Here is a 19038-nt window from a genome sequence, read left to right on the forward strand (position 1 = left end):
AAAAGCAAGTTCAACATAAATCTGTAACAAACTTTATTGTGCCACAATAAATCCAAAGTGCAAGCAGAACTCCGGCACCAAACAGAAATGTTCACTTTTATATTTAACATAAGGTTCATAACAAAAAGTTTCAAAGTCTTATCAGGACTGCAATGTAACATACATACTCCCAACCAACAACTGTTAAACAGTATAATCAACTACACCTTCAACTTAGAATGAAATAAGTACTTTTAGCTAAATTTAACTTGAATGCAAACAAATATGCATTTTGTTCAGCATGTGCTGTCTTCCGGCTGCTGCGTGTCATCAGCGCCATCATGGATGACCAGAGACAAGTGAATGACGTTTGGCGGGAGAACGTCTAAAAAGAGAGATATGCTATTAGCTCCAGGAGATACCATTGAAGGGGGAAAAAAAACATGTTACACAATATCAACACTTACCTAAGCCGTCATCATCAGAGGACAAAAGGTCCACAAACACACCAGCCTTGGAATCCTTGGAAGAAGACACACAAAAGACTGAGCAGGATACGAGTATGTGAAATGCAAAACTCACAGATTGCCATTTCCAGCGTCATGATAGAAAGGATGATCATATATTCTGGGACACCTGGCAACATCTTTCCCGATATAAACCAATGCAAGCTGAATCAGCTCCAGGGTAAAACTGTCCAAAAATATTTTTGACAGTGGTATGCAGTCCGGGCCAGCAAGGCCTTTTCTGCTGGCCTAAACACGACCCAAAGCACTGACCTACATTTACAGCTTTTCTTCGATGAAATTGTATTAATTTATTCCTGAGTCTCGTGCATGTTCAATCAGATTTCAGCTTCTATGTGTTGCCATGTCAGTGTAATCTGCCCACGGCCTTCAGAATCTGGAGTGCTGGCCCAAGTCAATTAAACGATATTAGCAATGAGGCTGTTTCTTTTAACCAATCAGGATTTCAGATGAATCTTCAAAGGGCTCGCTAGCAGGCGTACAGTAACATCAGCATTTACAGTATGTACTGAGTGGTTAATTAAAGCCGATTCCCTAACATTCAGTTACCAGTGTGATTGAATGCATCATCACATGAACAGCGCAGAACTGATGCTGTTCCGACACAAAGAAAGGAGACAGGTATGGTCTGCATTAGATCATAAAAAAGCCACTTTATGTATACACTTGATATATAAGTAGTTCACCACTTCTGCTGAAGGTCTTCCAGATCGGTGCTTACAAGTAAGTTGTGAATGTTTCATTTTTTTATGTTGTTGCCATGTTATTAGATAAATATTATATTGATGCTGGAGTGTAGAGTCGTTTACAGACTATGTATTCAAAGTTAAAGGATTAACTGAGTTTCTTGCTTCAGTAATAATGGTAATCATCCCCATTTCTGTAATGCATTGTTGTCACATTGCGATTTGGGATACAATTGATGGTTCGTAGAACTGTGACGTGGTAGTGGCGGTACTAAGAGGTTGACTGGGTCGCTTAAGTCCCCACTGAAGGCCCAGATACCAAATGCACCGCATGCTTTCTTCTTTTATTACTTACTTTGAATGTATTGTTGACTTACTGAGCAACCATGACCGAGATGCATGGACCAAATGACCAAGCGTTTGGTTCATGTACTTAAAAGACAAGTCAACATGCTAAGTTGCAAAAGTGCATCTCAGCTTTGTGATAAAGGTGAAAAAGCACATTATTAGTATGAATTTCGGTCTTTGCGCTCTTTTTTTTCCTGCTGTTTTTTTTAAAAAAAATCAATTTCCAAATATTTCAACTTTCTTACATAATCTTTGTAAATTTTCTTTGACTTTATTCCCATATTGTAACTCTTTTGACAATTTTATGCTACTAAAATGACATTATTTTTCCTCATAATAGTGCGAGTTTATTCTTGCAAAATTGCGTCTTTTTTCTTGTTAGAATATGACTTTTTTATCTTAATATTTTGAGTTTATTCGCCATTTAAACTGTCTTCTTGGGAATTTTCATCTCGTAATTATGAATTTATTCTTGTAACATAACTTTTTCTGCAGGCTAATTTTCCAAAAATGACAACTTTGTTTTGTTTGTTTTTCATATTACGACTTTTAGAAAAAGTAACGTCTTTTTCTTTAATATTTCTACCAAAATGAAATTATTTTTCCTCATAATATTAGGTTAGATTGCAACTTTTTTCTCTTAATATTTTGACTTTATTATTGTACAGTTACTGATGATTTTTCAATTTTTGCTGTTGATTTTCAGCTTTCTCGTTAAATTATTTTTTTAGTACATGCCGTGGGCCTATAACAAAAAAACACACACACAGCCATGGCCCACAGGCCGCATTTGGACACCCCAGGACAAAAGTAATCATAAAAATCAGTTTAATGTTACCTTGGTGTGCTCGCTGTCTTCCATTTCATCTTCACATTTTTGGTCTACAAGACGAAAAAGATGTCAGCATCACGATTTACAAACCTTAACCAGTAAAGTTCATACAAGTTGCCCTCATGTAACGCAAATTCCCACAAATTATTATTGTTACTGTTGTACGTAGAGAAAAAACAACAACTAGTTAAGAATACGTAGACCGCGAGGAAGGCCGTCGTCACTTCTGTTCTTTTTATTTATACTTAACGTTTCTCCCTTTATGTCTCCCAAGCGTGAGGCAAACTCTCCTGAAGTCAGTGCATCAAAGACATTGAAAGTGTTCGGCAAAAAACAAGTAGATTTTAGAATAACTGCTTGCATTGATGTCTATTGATTGAATTATTGTTGAGTGTTTTAAAATAAGTACAGCATAGATATCACTGTTTAATCAATTAGTCTAATAACTTAGTGAATGATTACAAGTAGTTTATAGAAATAATGCTTTCTTAAATAATTAGCGGAGTAGGTGAGCATCTGTTTAAGTGTGTCAGAGGTTAAACAGCCAGAATGTAGACGAAACTAGCTTGACATAGGCTGAGGAAAAGAATGCTTTGTATATGTCAACAACAACAGTAAGTCTTATCCGGACAAGCGAAGGAGCCGGCTATCATCTGCTGGCGTCACGGAATGTACGACAAAGTTATCGTTGGAGGGACTGGCGCCAATGGTCTGAGCAAACAAGTATAAAAATGACTACAGGGCGATCGGGGAGAACTCTCCTTCATTTTCAGCCAGGAGATGGGTACAGGTGGATGAAACGGGGTCCAGGTACCTGTAGACTGCGGAAACTATCCTGTCTGACTTATTTTTAATTATCCTGTGACTTATTTTTCAAGAGTCTTTCTTCCTTCTCATAACTGGAGATTAAAAAAAAACACGCAAGGGGGAGGTGAAATTGGCTTAATTAATTTTCCAAAATGGTCCTTTGACCTTTAGGAGGTTGTGGAGAATTTCATCTCCAACAAAAGTGAAGTGGAATTAAGCATCTCATGCTCAGAAAGTGGCGAAATGCCGATCAACACTCCATGTGACCGTCACAAAGCATAAAGATGTTCAAGTATCTGCTCCTATGAAACAGTGATAACTTAGCAGCAGTGGTTTCATTGTTGACGCTTCCTCCCTCTCATTTTTATAACCATTTCATTTCATTCTTGTATTTAATCTTTTTATGACTGTATTTTATACAGTATGTCCTTCATGTGTTCTGTGCACAGTGTTTGGTGTTACACTAAAACTCGACTCAGTAGAAACACAACTTCTATGTAGACCATAATTACCAGGCATAGCAGTCCTATTTTCTTCTTCGTCGGCATCAATGTCTGTCAAACACAGGTCTCTGACCAGACAGGTCACCTCCTCCATCACACTATCCTGCAAAACAGTAATTTCAGCACATGCTAGTAAACAGGGATGCTTTTGAAATGAAGTGTTTGTATGATGGTAGTTACCTCCTCTGGAAGGGGGAGTGTGTGGGAATGGTGTGCAGTGTGGATAGACAGGGCTGTAAACACACACAGACAAGCAGTTTAGGAACAACACACACATATTTAGATGAGGCTTAAAATGCTGACTACTACAAACCAGGATGTTCATCAACATGAAGATCTGATGTGTCTTCTTCTGTCATAGCGTTACACTGCAAAGACAACACATCCCAGAAGAGCACGCTGTTAGTAACAATTTATCAGCGTCCTAACTGTGTTTATTTTGTGCAAGTAATCGGACAAAAGGGGTTCAGCAGATGTCCGGAGGTCCTCGGGAACGCTTGAGAGTGTGACCAATCACAGCGGAGTGGGCTCGGCGGGAGGCGCACCTCCTGTATCATAATCAGGATGTGCTTGAATATGCTCATAATAAACGCTATACCTTTTCTTCTCCTACCCTATGCTTCAAATCCCACAAAAAGACTCAAAGAGAATGAAAAACACAGAACATGTGTACACCATGCATGTGGAAATGTAGTGTGATGCAAACTACCATTTCCTCCCCAGCCACAGTGATGCAGCAATCATTGCTTGCAGCAGTTACACCTTCGTCACTTTGACCAGTTGGATCTGCCAAGCACATAGGAAATCGTGGTTATAATAGTAGTAGAGATGTGAAAATACTGCCCTCTTCTGGATGACAACATGTAGTCAAATAACCTTATCATAACCGGAATATTAGCAATAACCTGGTTGCGCATGGCCATGTAAACACCAATAATGGGAATATTAACCCTGGGTTACTCTTGTAACCCGAATATTGCGTCATGTATACGCCTATCGGGATACTCCGATCGAAGGGAACATTAATTTGTGTTCTGTGCATGTTCGATTTGAAAGGAATCTTGTCTCTTTGGCAGGAACTACTTGTAAACATGGCGACACGCAAAACCCCACACTTTTGGAGCGGGGAGGAAAACAAGCCACCTCAGTGTGGTGAAAGACAGGAACATTATATGTCTTTTATAGACAGTAGAAAGTGCCACGATAGCGAAATCTATCAGAAGGTGAGCGAGAAGTTACACGAAGCAGGGTTTGTACGAGTGCACCTTCTTCCAAAGCGTCCGGGGGGGTCTCTGGTGGAAGCAGGTAGCGTGGCTATACAGTAGATGGCACAGCTCTGGCTCCATTTCCTATTTCTTCACATTCAAGCCTTCCAAAGCGCAAACAAAAGGCGACTGCTACCAGCCCCGCGCTGTTGTTGTTTTTGGATACAGTAAGACGAAGCGGAAATGACGCGCATTGCATCATGACGTTCTCAGTGCATTTGTCACGCATGTAAACGGGTTATTCCGAATGTTTCAGAAACCGGAATATTGACCTTAACCCAGATATTGACTGCATGTAAATGTAATGACACATGGGAGAAGTTTGTAGATACCTGTCAACTCAAAAAGATGCATCACCTCCTCAGGCAGGGTGTCCTGAAATGTGACAACAAGTAAATACACATTTTTTTCAAGTTTTTGCAATTTGTTTTGAGAATTGTGTGCCTTGAATTGGTACCGTGTCTGTAGAGGTAACTGTGCAGGTATGTCTGCTGTCAAGACTGACATCTGGAATATCAGAGCAGACAAAATGGTTATTATTAGTGTTAATATTTAGCCAACGATAGAAGAGGGGAAAAAATACCTAAATGTGTATCCTCCTCAGAAAGTTCAAAGGCGTCATCATTAGTTGTCATGTCATTCTACAAGGGAACAAAGGAGCATATGTTAATGCCTTAAAGAGATAGTTGGGATTTTTTTGACATGAAATTGTATGACATCCCCATCAGCAGTGGACTATATCAACAATGACTTACCCCCATTTGGTCCCACGAGTACAGTTCTGGTCGGATTTCCGTGACAAGGAATTTAGTTGCTGGGTCATTCAAGTGGAGAGTTTGGCTTCTCAAAACAATATGGGTTCAAAAGAATAACACATTTGCATCATAAAAAGGCCTCCTTCATCAGCGACGGAGCGCCGCGGCCAACTTGTTCACCTGTGTTCCACAGCAGAAGAAGATGCGAGTGTCTTCATCACATACACAAGAATGGGGAGGCGACAGTACGCAGGAATACGTCGGAAGACATATATAACGCCGAGCGATTTGTGAGGTCTGATTTTTTTTTTTTACGCATATTGTTTTGAGAAGGCAAACTCTTTACTGAAATGACCCACTAACTAAGCAGAACTCTGTTCCTCGTCATGGAAATCCGACCAGATCTGGACTCGTGGGAGTAAGTCACTGTTGATATAGTCCCCTGCTGATGGGGATGTTTCATTTTATTCAGATTGAAAGTGTTTTAACATCTGTGAGATGCTTCTATCAAAAGACCACAAGGATAATTCATGAACTACAACACACTCAAAAACCTCAATTAACAGCCCTGTTCAGAGCAACTGGTTCAGTGGTTTTGAGGGGTAGGGGGTGGGGTTGGTATTGATACATCCTTCAGAAACAATCAATCTGTTTGCATATACATCAACTATTGTAGTACCAATACAAAACGTCTAACTGTACCATTTCTTCGAGTAGGATGACCACGTCTGCATCCTCTTGCTGGGGGATAACATCTTCAGCTTCGTTTTGCAGCTCTGAGGTGTCTGTTAGATGATGATCATTGCCATGAAGGAGTTACAATATGAAACTTACACCCTCAACATACAGCTAAGAAAAACTGCTCACCGTGTAATTCCTGTGCACCGTGAACGAGGGAAGGCAGCAAACATTCAACTGCAGCCTGTCAGATGGCAGGGAAAAACTGTTTCACTGCATCATGTTTAACATGTGTCATCAGCAGGTAGAAGCTATTTCTAAATTGCTTACGGAACTGTTTTGTATACAATATTAGTAGTGCTGCCAACAAACATACCTGCCCTGAGTCTTCAGAAGTGACGGCAACTGTCGGATGAGGCGCACTGCATATACTGACGGCATCACGAGGAACCTTTAAAAGGTGAGACAAAAATGACGTCATTTAATGTACAGGTTATACAGTAATCCCTTGTTTATCGCGGCTAATTAGTTCCAGACCTTACTGTGCATTTTTGACAAGTAGGATTCCTTATTTATAAATGTAATATTTTCATAGTGCATGGAAGGTTTTTAACAGAGCCCTCTAGACATGAAGTAACACCCCTATAGTCACCTTCACACTCATATTACCCAATATAGTAAAGATAAGATAAAAAATAAGCTATTTAAGACATAAGACTCTTGCTCGTGTATGCTGCTATAAATTTATCAGGGTAGTAAAAACCCTTTGAAAAACTATGATCGAGTGAAGCTGCAAAACTCGAAACGGCAAGGGTTTAATGTATTTCCACATTTAGTGGAAACAATGTACAGAATGTGCTCCTGTGATGGAACTACAGTGACACTACATTTACTTTTTTTTTTTTTTTTTACAATTTTAATCAGTACAATTAGTCTGTAGTCAAGGTATAGCAGGGGTCAGCAACCCACGGCTCCAAAGCCGTCTTCAACCTCCTTGTTGTGACTCCCTTCACTGACACTGAAGTGGAAGAAATGTGCATTTTCTTTTAAAGGGTTTGAAATATCCGACTCAATTAAAAAAATAAACAGGAAATTGTGCAGACAACACTGACATGCAGATATGTGAACTCTGATGGGGTTTTTTAATGTTAAAACTGGCTACCTTTTGTTTTAATTTTACACAAATACGAGAAGAATTCAAAAAGGCCCTCATACAGTAGTTCGGGGTTTAAATTGTTTCAAAATAGGCCTACATATGCACTCTGCATTTCGGTTGTTGGAACAGGTCAAATTACAACTTTTAAAAGTTTATAAGCTGTGTAATGTTTTGCGGTTCCAGACTATTTTTCGTTACAGGAAGAGGAGGCAAAATGGCTCTTTTAAGAGTAAAGGTTGTCGACCCCTGGTCTACAGTGTTACTGCGCATGCATAACTCCTGTAGATGAAAAATACTCTACCATTTTCACAGCCTTCCCACTTGTAACTGGACGTGAATTACCAAGCCTGCAGTCATCGCTAGCTGTATGTGGTGCTGGAAATGAAAGGGAAAACAGTTTTCATTTTAAAATCCTTTGCCATTATAAATCATACATAATACAGTGGAACCTCGGTTAGTGTATGGCCCGGTAAGCGTATTTTTTTGTTTTTGGTCAATGTATGCAAATGTTTTGCCTTTAGTGCACGTGCATTTCCCGGTTAGTCTACAATATGGCGTACTCCTAATCCAACTGTGTTACTAGTCCACCTGTGTTCGTAACGTACAGTATTTCTATCACAAAACATCCCTGTTAGCAGCCTGCTGTTAGCATGGCTTTTTGGAATGGATTAATGACGCTAACCAAGGTTTCACTGTATTTTATCCTCATGTGAAACCCATGTGGTACTTACCAGCAGAATAGGTCAGGACTTCAGAGCTGGCTCTCATGCTGTGGGTGTCCACCTCAGATGGAGACGTTTGGATCCCAGAATCGTCTGTGGACTCCTGACGGCTCTCTTCTAGCCAAGATGTTTCAGTTACTGATGTAGATTGCTCCTCATAGTTTGTGTCACTTTCCTCCAAATTTGCTGCAATGTTTTGTATGGGAAGTGTGTTTTCTTCTAGTCCGCTATCACTATGCAAAACATTGCTTTCTATGCAAGGCATCACCGGGGTCGGGACAATGTTTATTACACCCTTATTTGAGCTTGGTCTTTCTGGCAAATGTAGCTCTCCTGGTGGTGACTCAGGAGAAAGAACTGAAGCGTGAAGATTGTCTACAGAGCTCTTTGGAGTGCTTGTTACTGCCAAGTGCAGGTCAACATCAGCATGAGCTCCAGCAACATCAATTCCTTTATCTTCACGCCCACGACCTTCATCCTCCGATGCCTCTGCTGTGGAATCAGTGGACTGTAGGGTTTCATCCAATGTGGACTGGCTGTCTTCCGGAGTGGAATTCACCCACCAGCGTTTCATTGTCTCATTTATCACTAGTCCTTCACATTCCAACCGCACAAAGCAGGTGTTCTTTCCATCTTTGCTTGATATTTTTGTGATTGTCATCTGCAGTGATTTGTCTGCTGTGACCAAAACCAATTCATCTGCAGCACTGTTACACCAAGAGCCAAGGCACACATCAAAACCTTCAAGTTGACACAAAAATGCCTGTGGAGGAGTTTCCAACAGGTCAGTGGTTATTTCCCTCACATCTGAGTCGGTCACTTGGGATGTGTTTCCGTAGTCCACAAAGAGAACAGACAACTCACCTCCAGCTTTGTTCAAAACTTCTGCACGACACCAAAGCTGTTCCTCGGCAAAAAGTGCAATGCATGGAGTTCCGGGTGAGAGAGTGCTCATGCTGGCAGGTTTATGACTCGCAGAAGTTCCAATTCCTGAGAGACTTTCACATATTTTATCAAGGACAACTGAGTCCACGGACTGACACCAAAAGGTCTGAGCATCACACACAGTCGAGATGTAAACCTCTAACTGCTGTCCCTCTTTGAAATGCATGTGGTGGTAACGGAGAGAACAGGAATTCGGTGACGTTTCTGAGCTCTGAGCAGCTTTTTCCACCTCTTGTTCAAAGTCTGTGGTGATTCCAGGACATCTTGTTGATGCTTTGCAACGTACCTGCACACCATTATCCACAAGGCCGACTTCCCACACATCTCCTGACGGCCGGACAAACTGGCATTTCAGCTTCTTCTCTGCATTAGAACCAATATCTCTTTTCAAAGCTTCTGCATCAAGCAGTTCAAAAGATCCAGAATCACTTAGCATGCAATGTATGCTGTACCTTGGTAGCTGCACAAATTCCTGATCTAGATCGGCCATCTTAGATATGGATAATTGTGCCGTGTTGCCAAAATCAACAAACTCTACAAGAGCCATAGAGTTGGAAAGCACTTCTATTACAGCTGCCCGGTACCACAAGCAGTCATCTTCAAATTCTGCTTTAACAACATCGCCTGCATACACTTCTGCGATCCTGATTTTGGGAGTTGATAGCGAGTCATTGAGCTTGTCCACCAGGGAGAATATTTCATCCTCTTCTTTGGCAAGCTGCACGTAAAAACTTGACGGGCTGTTGTAATGCGAGACATAAACATCTGCCTCCATCCCCGACGGTATCAAGTTTTTGGGAAAGTCTTCAAGTTTAGGGCGTTTTGGATTTTGGGCTTGTGGGAGCACACTGTCAGATTCTTTGCTGGGTGATGTACAATCAAGTTTTGAGTTGTTTGTGACTAAGACATTTTCTTTTTTTGTTGTATTAGTCATTTGCTTGTCATAGTGCTGTCTTTGGTGTGGTGGGAGGTACAGTTCTTGTGAAGCGGCTTTCATCTTCTGACCATTTTGCGAATTGCATTTTGAAGTTTGTGTCTGATCTGTCACTTGCTGTGCTGGTTTTGGTTCAGGCACATGTTTCTGGATAGTTTTTGGAGGACTTGGCATTGCCTCTTTAGAAGAAGGTACTTTTGGTACTGCATCCTTATTTGCAATTGGACTCTGTACTTTCCGACCCTCGTAGAGAGGTTTTCCTTCAGTCTGCATCTCTATTTGAAAGATTTTTTTAACCTTTGAATTGATTTGGATGTTTCTGTGATACAGTTCAACCAGCAGGCTACCATTGGGTTCTTTGGCCACTATGAGTGCTCTGAATTTACATTCTGTTGCCATTTTTGCAAACCAGCAATTTGCCTCGCTGGGAACAACTGCAGGGACATCAGAGAGGCGGCACACTACTGCTTGCACAGGTACAGACATTATGTCATAGGCTTCTTTGGGCACTGGAAGCAAGTCTGATTTTGCCACTTCGGTCGTGTCGCCGTAATCGACAAAATGAACCACGACTGCTGGTTTTGTGGCTTTGAGCTGTGCCCGGTACCACAATCCATCAGTATACTTTGCAAAGCACAATGTTCCAAAGATGCTTGGGGGCTTTACATCCGCAAGATGATGGCAAAGGTCGTTCACCTTCATCTTCAGGTCCTTTATCACATCAGCATTTCTGTCAAGTTGGCAGTAGAACTGACCAACACTATCCACACACGTTACCATGACCTGTTCCTCGGTCCCAGTTTTGATGTTGTGTGTTGAGTAGTAGTATGTGTCCAAGCGGAAAGAGGATCCGGCGTCTTTCTTGGCAGGTGGACTTCTGGTGAGATTGGCCATACTGGTGCAGATGCTCTCAAAGGGTGTTTCCAAATCCACAATGTTGAAAACTATCATTTGTTCATTGTACATGACCGCATATAGAGTGCACTTCAATGTCAGTAAGTTGGAGGCAGCAGTTTCCACAAAGGTGTGAAAGGTTTCTTTTGCCTCTTCGTTCCAATCATTTACAACAGACATAGACTCATCGAGAGGGTTGAAAAGACTGCACCTAAATGCTTGGCCATGTAGCTTGAGGAATTCAGGACAGATCCTCCTCAGGTCATGGAGAGAAACAGTTTTTGTCTGGCCGTAGTCAACGAAAAGCACATCCACCTGAGGTGTCTTGTGTTTGTAAATTACGAGAGCTCTGTACCACATTCCATTGTCCGGGTGGCGAGCGACACAAGATGCTTCTGTAAGAGGCTCAAACTCACTGCCGGCATAATGTGCCTGGATGTCATGCATTAGTAATTTCAAGTGGCCAGAGTTTTGAGCTAGTTGACACCAGAAATCATTTGGGCTGTCGATGTAGGACACATTGACATCCAGGACACTACCAATGGGAAACATGTTTTCCTTGAACATACCAGTTTGTTTCTCTTTGCTGGAAGTATCAATAATGTCTTGGGTCTGAAAAGATGCCACACTGGTCTGGTAAACGCCAAGGGTTCCAGCTTCTGATTGTTGCTTGAAGATTTTTGGTGGTTTCGCATCCCTTTCAGCGAGGCCAGAAGAACACAGCAGCTGACTGAGATCCCCCTCTCCTGCTGCCTCAGGATCAGTCAGTGTTACAAGATAGCTATCACCCTGTTTTGCCATCACGTGTACTTTAAGCGGTTTGTCAGTGGCAATTTTGATGAAAAACTCAATGGCACAGTAACTCCATTTTTTTTCTTTTGGGCCAACACCTGCTAAGGAGCATTTCACTGCAAGTTGTGGCAGTCTTTTGAACGTGTCAGGGAGAGTCCTAATGTTACTCCCATCAACCTCTTTGGTGTCTCCATAATCCACAAAGAACACCTTGATTTTTGCTTTGACAACTTCCGACACAACGGCTCTGTAAAAAACACCATCATCTGCTTTGGCTGCACAGTAGGTGCCAACGGCAGGATTTTCCATCACGTCTTTATTATCCAAATGTTTGTAGAAATGGTGCATATTATCCATTAATTCATCCAGCTCTTTTGCGTAGTTTTCTGTTTGGATCCAAAACTCAGAAGGGTTGGAGACGTGTGCCACATATGCCACATGTGGGGAGCTGTGACGAAGGTTCTCAACTGGAAACTTGTTTGTTCTCTCCTGACTCTCATCCTCCCCCAAGGCCTGTCCAGCAGGTAACATCGTTCCTCCATTGTTTTCAAGCTGAGAGGGATGCTGGCTGCTGTATGTCGTGTTTCCAATGGCATAATCATCAAGTGTTTTTTCATTCTCTTGCAGAGAGCTCTCTTTGGAAGTGAACAAATTGTTGAGGTTCTTATTTTCATCGCCATAGAGTGTAACATAGTAAACACCCTCTGATATACTTTGGTACTCAAATTTGACAATGAGTGTCTTGTGCAAGAGTAAGGTCTTGAGGTAGTCAATCTGGGTGCTTGTCCATCCAACCCCTTTGTCAATAATCCCATGGAGGGAGCAGACATAGGTCACAACTGGCATTCTGAAGAACTCTGGAGCCAGTGGTCTTACATTCTCAATTTGGACAAACTGTTTTGTACCATAGTCAACATTCAGTACTTCCACCAGGTTGTTTGCCTGCAGTACTTGTTGTAGAACAGAGCGATACCACCTGCCGTCACTTCCTCTCGCAGCGCATGGAAACCCAATCATTTCAGGACCGACACTGCAACTGGCCATTCTGCCACTACAGCGCTGTGTGATTTGCTCTGAGAGTTTTTTCAACTCTTGGGAAAAAACCTTCAACTGACAAAAAACACGCTGTGGATTTGTCACTTCTGTGACAACGACAGTCTCCACAGCTCCTGTTAGCAGCTCTGGATACATGTACAGCGTCTTCTTGTGCAGTTGCTCAACCACACCCGTGGGGATTTGTTGAGCAGCAGGAAACATTTCAGCTCCACTGTTGGCCTTCAGTGCCTTGAGAACATAGTCCAGGAACAAGCCTGAATCCAGTTTCTTTGCTAACCCCATTTCATACATTTGTCTGGATATGCATGGGATGTCCAGAAGAAGCTTCCTTTGCTGTACCAGTACATCTTGCACATGTGCATTCATTGTCTGTCCTCCAAAAGATTTCAAGAATTCAAGTGCAATTGGGGACCATCTATTTTCAGGTGAGAGCGGCAAAACATTTGCCAGCACGCAGAACTCCACTTCAGGTGGCAGATGGAAGAGCTCCCTCTTACCCCATGCCAGTAACTTTGTGGTGGTACTGAATGTGATCCCCTTATCAATGAGGAACACTTTGCAGTTGGATCCATTTCTTGAGACTATGCGCGATCTGTACCATGTATGGTTGATTTGAACCAAGCACAAGTCACCTGGATTTCCTTCCAACTCTTGAAATGGATTTACAGGAGATAGGGACTGATAATCCAACGTCTTCACCTGATTCAAACTCCCCCAAAACTCTACGAGCGGACTATGGAGAGATGAGTGGATCCTGGTAATTAGAACTGTTATATTAGAGCCTCGTGCAGGAAGTCGATGCTGGGATGACATTGTGGCAGTTTCACTTGCTCAAAAGATCCATAATATTTCACTGCAGCATGTGTGCAATGGCCGCAATCTGGAAGATATAAATAAATTTAAACATACTATGTGTTCAGGTACAGTGGTCCCTTGCTCTATCTCGGTTTTTCAAACATATATTAATTAATCATGCTGTTTCGTGGTTGAATACGGCTTATTATTGCATCTCAAAACTCTACATATTTTGCATATTTTAAATGAAGCATTTCCAAGCATAAAAATTGCTAAATGAACTAAAATACAAACATAAGCCAATAAAAAGACGCATTCAATTTGTGAATGCAGTAGTCTACATTGGTCACTATGTGTCACTTACCGTTTGACGAGACAAGCACCAGACTTGATCACCAGAACAGGCTTTTATTGCATGATTGAATTATCTCACAACATGCACAATAATAACATAATAATTATAACATAATAATAATAATAACAACACAGGCTACTGTTGCAGCCGCAACCCAAAACAAGCTATAACGCAACTCTGAGCCCCCAACTTCATTGCCTGTCCTCCACAGGGAACACATTTACTGCAACACACATGAGCAAGAGTTTTACGGTTTAAGTGGCTTACTTTCTCGTATTATGTCTACTATATGAATGTAGAGGTGACTAAAGGGGTGTAAACATGCTGGTATAGTTGACGGAAGTAGCATTAGTGGCGGTGTGAAATCAATGCGCCTAGGAAAGAAGTTCCGGTAATGTTTAAAATGACCAAAATAAGGCAAAATACTATAAGCGTTACATGTTATCATGAATGTACCTGTTAATGCATGATCACAGCATGTACAGTTTATAAAACGATTTTTAGAGAGCTTTAGAGTGCGTCCTATGGCGTGCAATGTTAGCTCCCTCATGCTAACTTGTTTTCTGTCTTTAGAACGCACAGAAAAAGGAAAAAAAAATGTGTTCATGTTTCACATAAGGGCTGTGGATGATGGCCAACATTTTTTTAAAAAGTGCAGTTTTTCTTTAAGGGTGGGTGTAGCAAGATGCCAATTAGACAGCAAGATTATTGCACGGGTGTGTCTTAGGCTGGCCACAATAAAAGGCCAAAATGTGCAGTTTTACTGTGTCAAAACTTTTGTGGCTTTGCCCTGTGATATAAAACTGCACATTTTGGAGTGCCCTTTTAGCGTGGCCAGGCTAAGGCACCCCTGTACAATAATCATGCTGTCTAATCAGCATCTTGATATGTCACACCTGTGAGGTGGGTGGATTATCTCGGGAGATATCTCGGAATGCTCACTAACACAGATTTAGACAAATTTGGGAACAACATTTGAGAGGAATAGGCCTTATTGTACATTGAAAAAGTAAATATATATATATATATATATATATAATATTTATATAATATTTATATATCTGTATATAAAACGTATCAGCAAAATAATACGACAATTCCCTCTCATTAAATACAACTGCTTGACCAAAATCAATACTGCAAAACAACTCAATACAATACAATGCAATACAATACAAATACTACTATTGGCTCTCTATCAAATCCTTTGGCCGTTTGCCACCAAGGCTCTCCATGTCAAATACCTTATTTCCTGACCTTGTAAAAAAAATATAGAAATATATGAATTACAGTAACAACAATAACAATATGAACAATAACATAAACACAAATATTTGTGAAAATGAACGGACTATTTAAGAAAAATATCCACCCGTCGCGCTGGTATCGATCCAAAACTGATACTACAGTTGGTATCGTCACAACCGAAATTTCTATCATCCACCCACTCCGGGTATGTGCTCTTGATGACGACCCTAATGGCTGCCCAAACAATATCCGTCAATTATACACTACATGATTTAAATAAATGTTTAACATTATCTTACCGCTTTAGTTGTTTTCCCGTCGATGCTGTTGACTGTTGGTGATGTTGTTGACACTTTAGCCAAATGGAGATGCGGCAAATGCACGCAGCTGCCTCGGCGCTAACTCGGTGTCTCTTAACGACCACACTAAAGTTATTTTAGCGCAATTTTCTGTGCTATCATATACTATAACGTTGGCTAATAATAGATTTCCGAAACTAGTTTAGTAAATGTGGGGGGGAAAAGCAACACCAATCAAGAGCAAACGTAGTTATGTTAACACTTGTCGACTGCTAACGTTCACGCGCGTGAGGTAGTGCAGCAGACCAAAGACACGCCCACTTTTTTTCTTGACCCGGAAATTAGTTTGTTCTTCCTTGGAACATTTAATTAACAGAATGTGTATGTTTTAATGTTTACGTCCTCTCACAAATGTGTAGCATTTTAATTATGTTTAAGACATGAATGTACTTTTAAGTAAACATAGCTGTCTGTCAATTGATGTCAATCAAGGTTTTGTTTTTTGTTGGTTTGCAATTTGGATGCAAATGTCTTGATGCAATGCAAAAGACAATGGTCAAAGACTATGGGTATCAGGTATCAATACTGGCCCTGTACTGTAGTCACTTGGCAAAATTTACCAAAAAGTGCATCACACAACCCAGTAAAAGGTCAATTTCAATTTATTTGAATGATGTTCATTGAATTGTTCCAATAAATGTTGTCAATAATTAATAATTATGTATAAAATTAAAGTATAAAATATTTATTCATATTAATAATCTGAAAAATAATTGAAATGTACATTTTTTTAATTGCAATGTAATTTCCTCTTCATTTTTTTAATTGAATCAAATAATCAAATGCATACAGACTGCAAACTGGAGTTTAAAGGTACTTACAAATAGTTGAAATACATATTTATCCTTTAGAGGGCAGCAGCCCCAACTCAGACACCGGTAGTACGTCACTAGCAGGCGACGGTGCCATTTTGACGCCGTATACTGCGTTGTGTTGGTGAACTGCGTGTTTGTGTCTTAATATAGTCACTGGAAGACCAGAATACAGACTAATCATGGCTATGCAAGCAGCGAAACGCGCTAATGTAAGTAATCACTTTCTTTTCCCCCCCTAAGTACTTTGTGTGATACGTGTAGCTTATTAGCTTAGTCTAGCATTTAGCATTAGCACACACAGTTAGCCAAGTAGCTAACCGACCAAAGCAATAAAAACGGATTTTACCGAACATAACATTCGTCATTGTACTTATAAGCCACAATGACGGTGCTGTTTTGGCAGCCCAGCAATCAGAAATACTGGAAAGGCTTTCGCACTGAGTTAGTATTGTTTCACCGACAGTCATGCATTTATCATGCGTAAGTATAGCTGATGAAAAAGCTATACATTACATAACTCCATAAAAACACTCCGTTTTGATAGACACTACCATCTTTATATTTAACAAAGCTTTTACAATTGTGCAAGTAACTCAAACTACTCAAACGAGGTATCTTATTGGACTAATTAATATTGTGGTGGCTTATTTAAGCTTAAAAAAAGTAGGAAAAACACGTTTCATTGCGCATCTATGACACTTACGATAATAAACAAAATATGGAAAACACACACGATATTATTATCGTTAGAATTAGGCGCCACGTATCATTTTTTTGGGCAGCACCATTGTTAGAAGTATTAAATTCAACCATCCTAAAGAGTGATGCAGTTGCTTTGTTCCTTGTGGCTGATCCTAAATTGTTGTAGTTTCACTCCCGTCTGTCTTGTGTTCTGTGCAGATTCGATTGCCGCCGGAGGTCAACAGAATCCTTTACATCAGGAATCTTCCCTATAAGATCACGGCGGAGGAAATGTATGATATCTTTGGGAAATATGGACCAATACGTCAAATTAGAACGTGAGTTTTTATGCCATACTACATGTACTGGTAAAACTCCTGCATATTATTTTTTACTGTATGTATGGGTCATTTAAATTTTAGGCTGGTGGAGAAATGCAGGACAGAAAGGAATAAAGGATTTGTTGTAATTTTCTACTTGTATTGATTTTTATTCGTCTTTTCAGAGGGAACACACCCGAAACAAGAGGAACGGCCTATGTGGTTTATGAAGACATATTTGATGCCAAAAATGCTTGTGATCATCTGTCAGGCTTCAATGTGTGCAACCGCTACCTGGTCGTGCTCTACTACAATGCAAACAGGGTATGTGACACATTCTTTTGTTGGAGATACAGACAGGCTTTGAGTGATGCAGCGAGTTTTGCGAATTATTAATTTAGTTCCACCATTTGAAGCATTACACCTTATCATCAAATAGCCCATACAGGCTAATGTCTGTTTTGTTTTTTTCTCTCCAGGCGTTCCAGAAAATGGACACAAAGAAGAAAGAAGAACAGTTGAAGCTGCTAAAAGAGAAATACGGGATCAACACCGACCCTCCAAAGTAGCATTCGGAAAACACCATCCTTTTTTGTTCTCATGTCTCTTAAAGTTATTATTTTTTTAAAATTCATTCTGATAATACGAGGAGCTTGACTCGCTCTTCTGACTGTATTGCAACATTAATCCTGTTTTTCATTCCGCAGTCTTTGGCTTTTTACCCAAATATCGCTGTACTTTCTGTAAAATAAATGCCCTAACGAAATACTTTCACCACCTTTTTTTGTTATAAAGACATTCTATTTCCAACAAAAACAGAACTTTTTTATTGTGAAAAGTGACTACACCCCTCACATATCTGCAAATATTTTGTTACACAATAATCCTTTCTTTATTGCGGTGAATTGATTCCAGTCTTGACTGTGGTAAGTGAATGTCCATGAGGTAGGGATTTTAAATATATAAATGCCATATTTGAAATAGAAAACCTGTTTACAACCTTCTAAATCAATTTTTTTAACATTGTTGGAGCTGTGTAAACATGAAATAACCTTGTACGACCCAATATAGTTGACATAAGCGGAAATAAGTTATTTGAGACATAAAAAAAGACTCATACTGGTGTGTTGCTGTAAATGTAATCAGGTGGTGTAAACAGGAAGCGATGTTTGGGGTTCAAAGTTGAGATTTAGCTAGTTAAGGCTGCAACAGTAACCCATGTTAGAGATGATTGTGCCTGTTGGGAGATAAGTCAAACCTGCAATAAAAGCCAGTTCTAGCTGTGGGCCTCATGGGCAATTGCCCAGGGCGGCATTCTCCAGGGGGCGCCGCGGGGGAGGAAATTTAAAAAATCCTATTTGCTAATGACCAGCGCTCATCATATTTTCATCAAGTCCGCGCATATATGTGGCAGATGGGCGCCCTCTACAGGCGTAATACTCGCTCACCCAAATCTGAGCAAATGTCCACCACGTGACGTGGATGAAACCAAAGGAGTCGCTAGGCGGCGGGTGCCGCTGGGCCTCAGCCTCTGGTTAATTACAAGGTAAAAAAAAAAAAAGTTAATTACAACAGTAATTGCTCAA

General features: G+C 40.5%; 2 protein-coding genes across 3 annotated transcripts; one reads left to right on the top strand and one right to left on the bottom strand.

Moving 5' to 3' along the window:
• Positions 1 to 9: 9 nt before the first annotated feature.
• tdrd6 (tudor domain containing 6) lies at positions 10 to 15870 on the bottom strand. Of its 2 annotated transcripts, none has more exons than XM_054762291.1 (16): positions 15577 to 15870; positions 8268 to 13759; positions 7838 to 7911; positions 6757 to 6831; positions 6570 to 6624; positions 6405 to 6487; positions 5531 to 5588; positions 5405 to 5454; positions 5280 to 5322; positions 4392 to 4468; positions 3996 to 4050; positions 3863 to 3915; positions 3692 to 3785; positions 2379 to 2422; positions 447 to 501; positions 10 to 364 (listed from the first exon to the last, which is right to left on the bottom strand). In XM_054762291.1, exons 2-16 carry the CDS (start codon positions 13690 to 13692, stop codon positions 276 to 278), a joined length of 6330 nt encoding a protein of 2109 aa, XP_054618266.1. In that variant the 5' UTR covers positions 13693 to 13759; positions 15577 to 15870; the 3' UTR covers positions 10 to 275. The 2 variants fall into 2 exon arrangements, with proteins under 2 accessions (XP_054618266.1, XP_054618265.1); XM_054762290.1 differs by having other exon boundaries at positions 3996 to 4059.
• A 647-nt stretch (positions 15871 to 16517) lies between these two features.
• Positions 16518 to 18282, top strand: sf3b6 (splicing factor 3b, subunit 6). The gene is made up of 4 exons (XM_054761619.1): positions 16518 to 16660; positions 17352 to 17470; positions 17638 to 17776; positions 17932 to 18282. Exons 1-4 carry the CDS (start codon positions 16631 to 16633, stop codon positions 18019 to 18021), a joined length of 378 nt encoding a protein of 125 aa, XP_054617594.1. The 5' UTR covers positions 16518 to 16630; the 3' UTR covers positions 18022 to 18282.
• The last annotated feature ends 756 nt before the right edge of the window (positions 18283 to 19038 follow it).

Source organism: Dunckerocampus dactyliophorus, chromosome 19 (assembly GCF_027744805.1).
Source record: "Dunckerocampus dactyliophorus isolate RoL2022-P2 chromosome 19, RoL_Ddac_1.1, whole genome shotgun sequence".
Classification (NCBI taxonomy): domain Eukaryota; kingdom Metazoa; phylum Chordata; class Actinopteri; order Syngnathiformes; family Syngnathidae; genus Dunckerocampus; species Dunckerocampus dactyliophorus.

Excerpts from the sequence above, each read along its gene's own strand:
- tdrd6 (XM_054762290.1), bottom strand. The coding sequence starts at position 13,692 with ATGTCATCCCAGCATCGACTTCCTGCACGAGGCTCTAATATAACAGTT. Across the intron at positions 6,625-6,756 it reads CTTCTGAAGACTCAGGGCAG|GCTGCAGTTGAATGTTTGCT; the intron begins GTATGTTTGTTG and ends GCCATCTGACAG. Across the intron at positions 5,589-6,404 it reads TCATCCTACTCGAAGAAATG|AATGACATGACAACTAATGA; the intron begins GTACAGTTAGAC and ends GTTCCCTTGTAG.
- sf3b6 (XM_054761619.1), top strand. The coding sequence starts at position 16,631 with ATGGCTATGCAAGCAGCGAAACGCGCTAAT. Across the intron at positions 17,471-17,637 it reads CCAATACGTCAAATTAGAAC|AGGGAACACACCCGAAACAA; the intron begins GTGAGTTTTTAT and ends TCGTCTTTTCAG. Across the intron at positions 17,777-17,931 it reads TCTACTACAATGCAAACAGG|GCGTTCCAGAAAATGGACAC; the intron begins GTATGTGACACA and ends TTTTCTCTCCAG.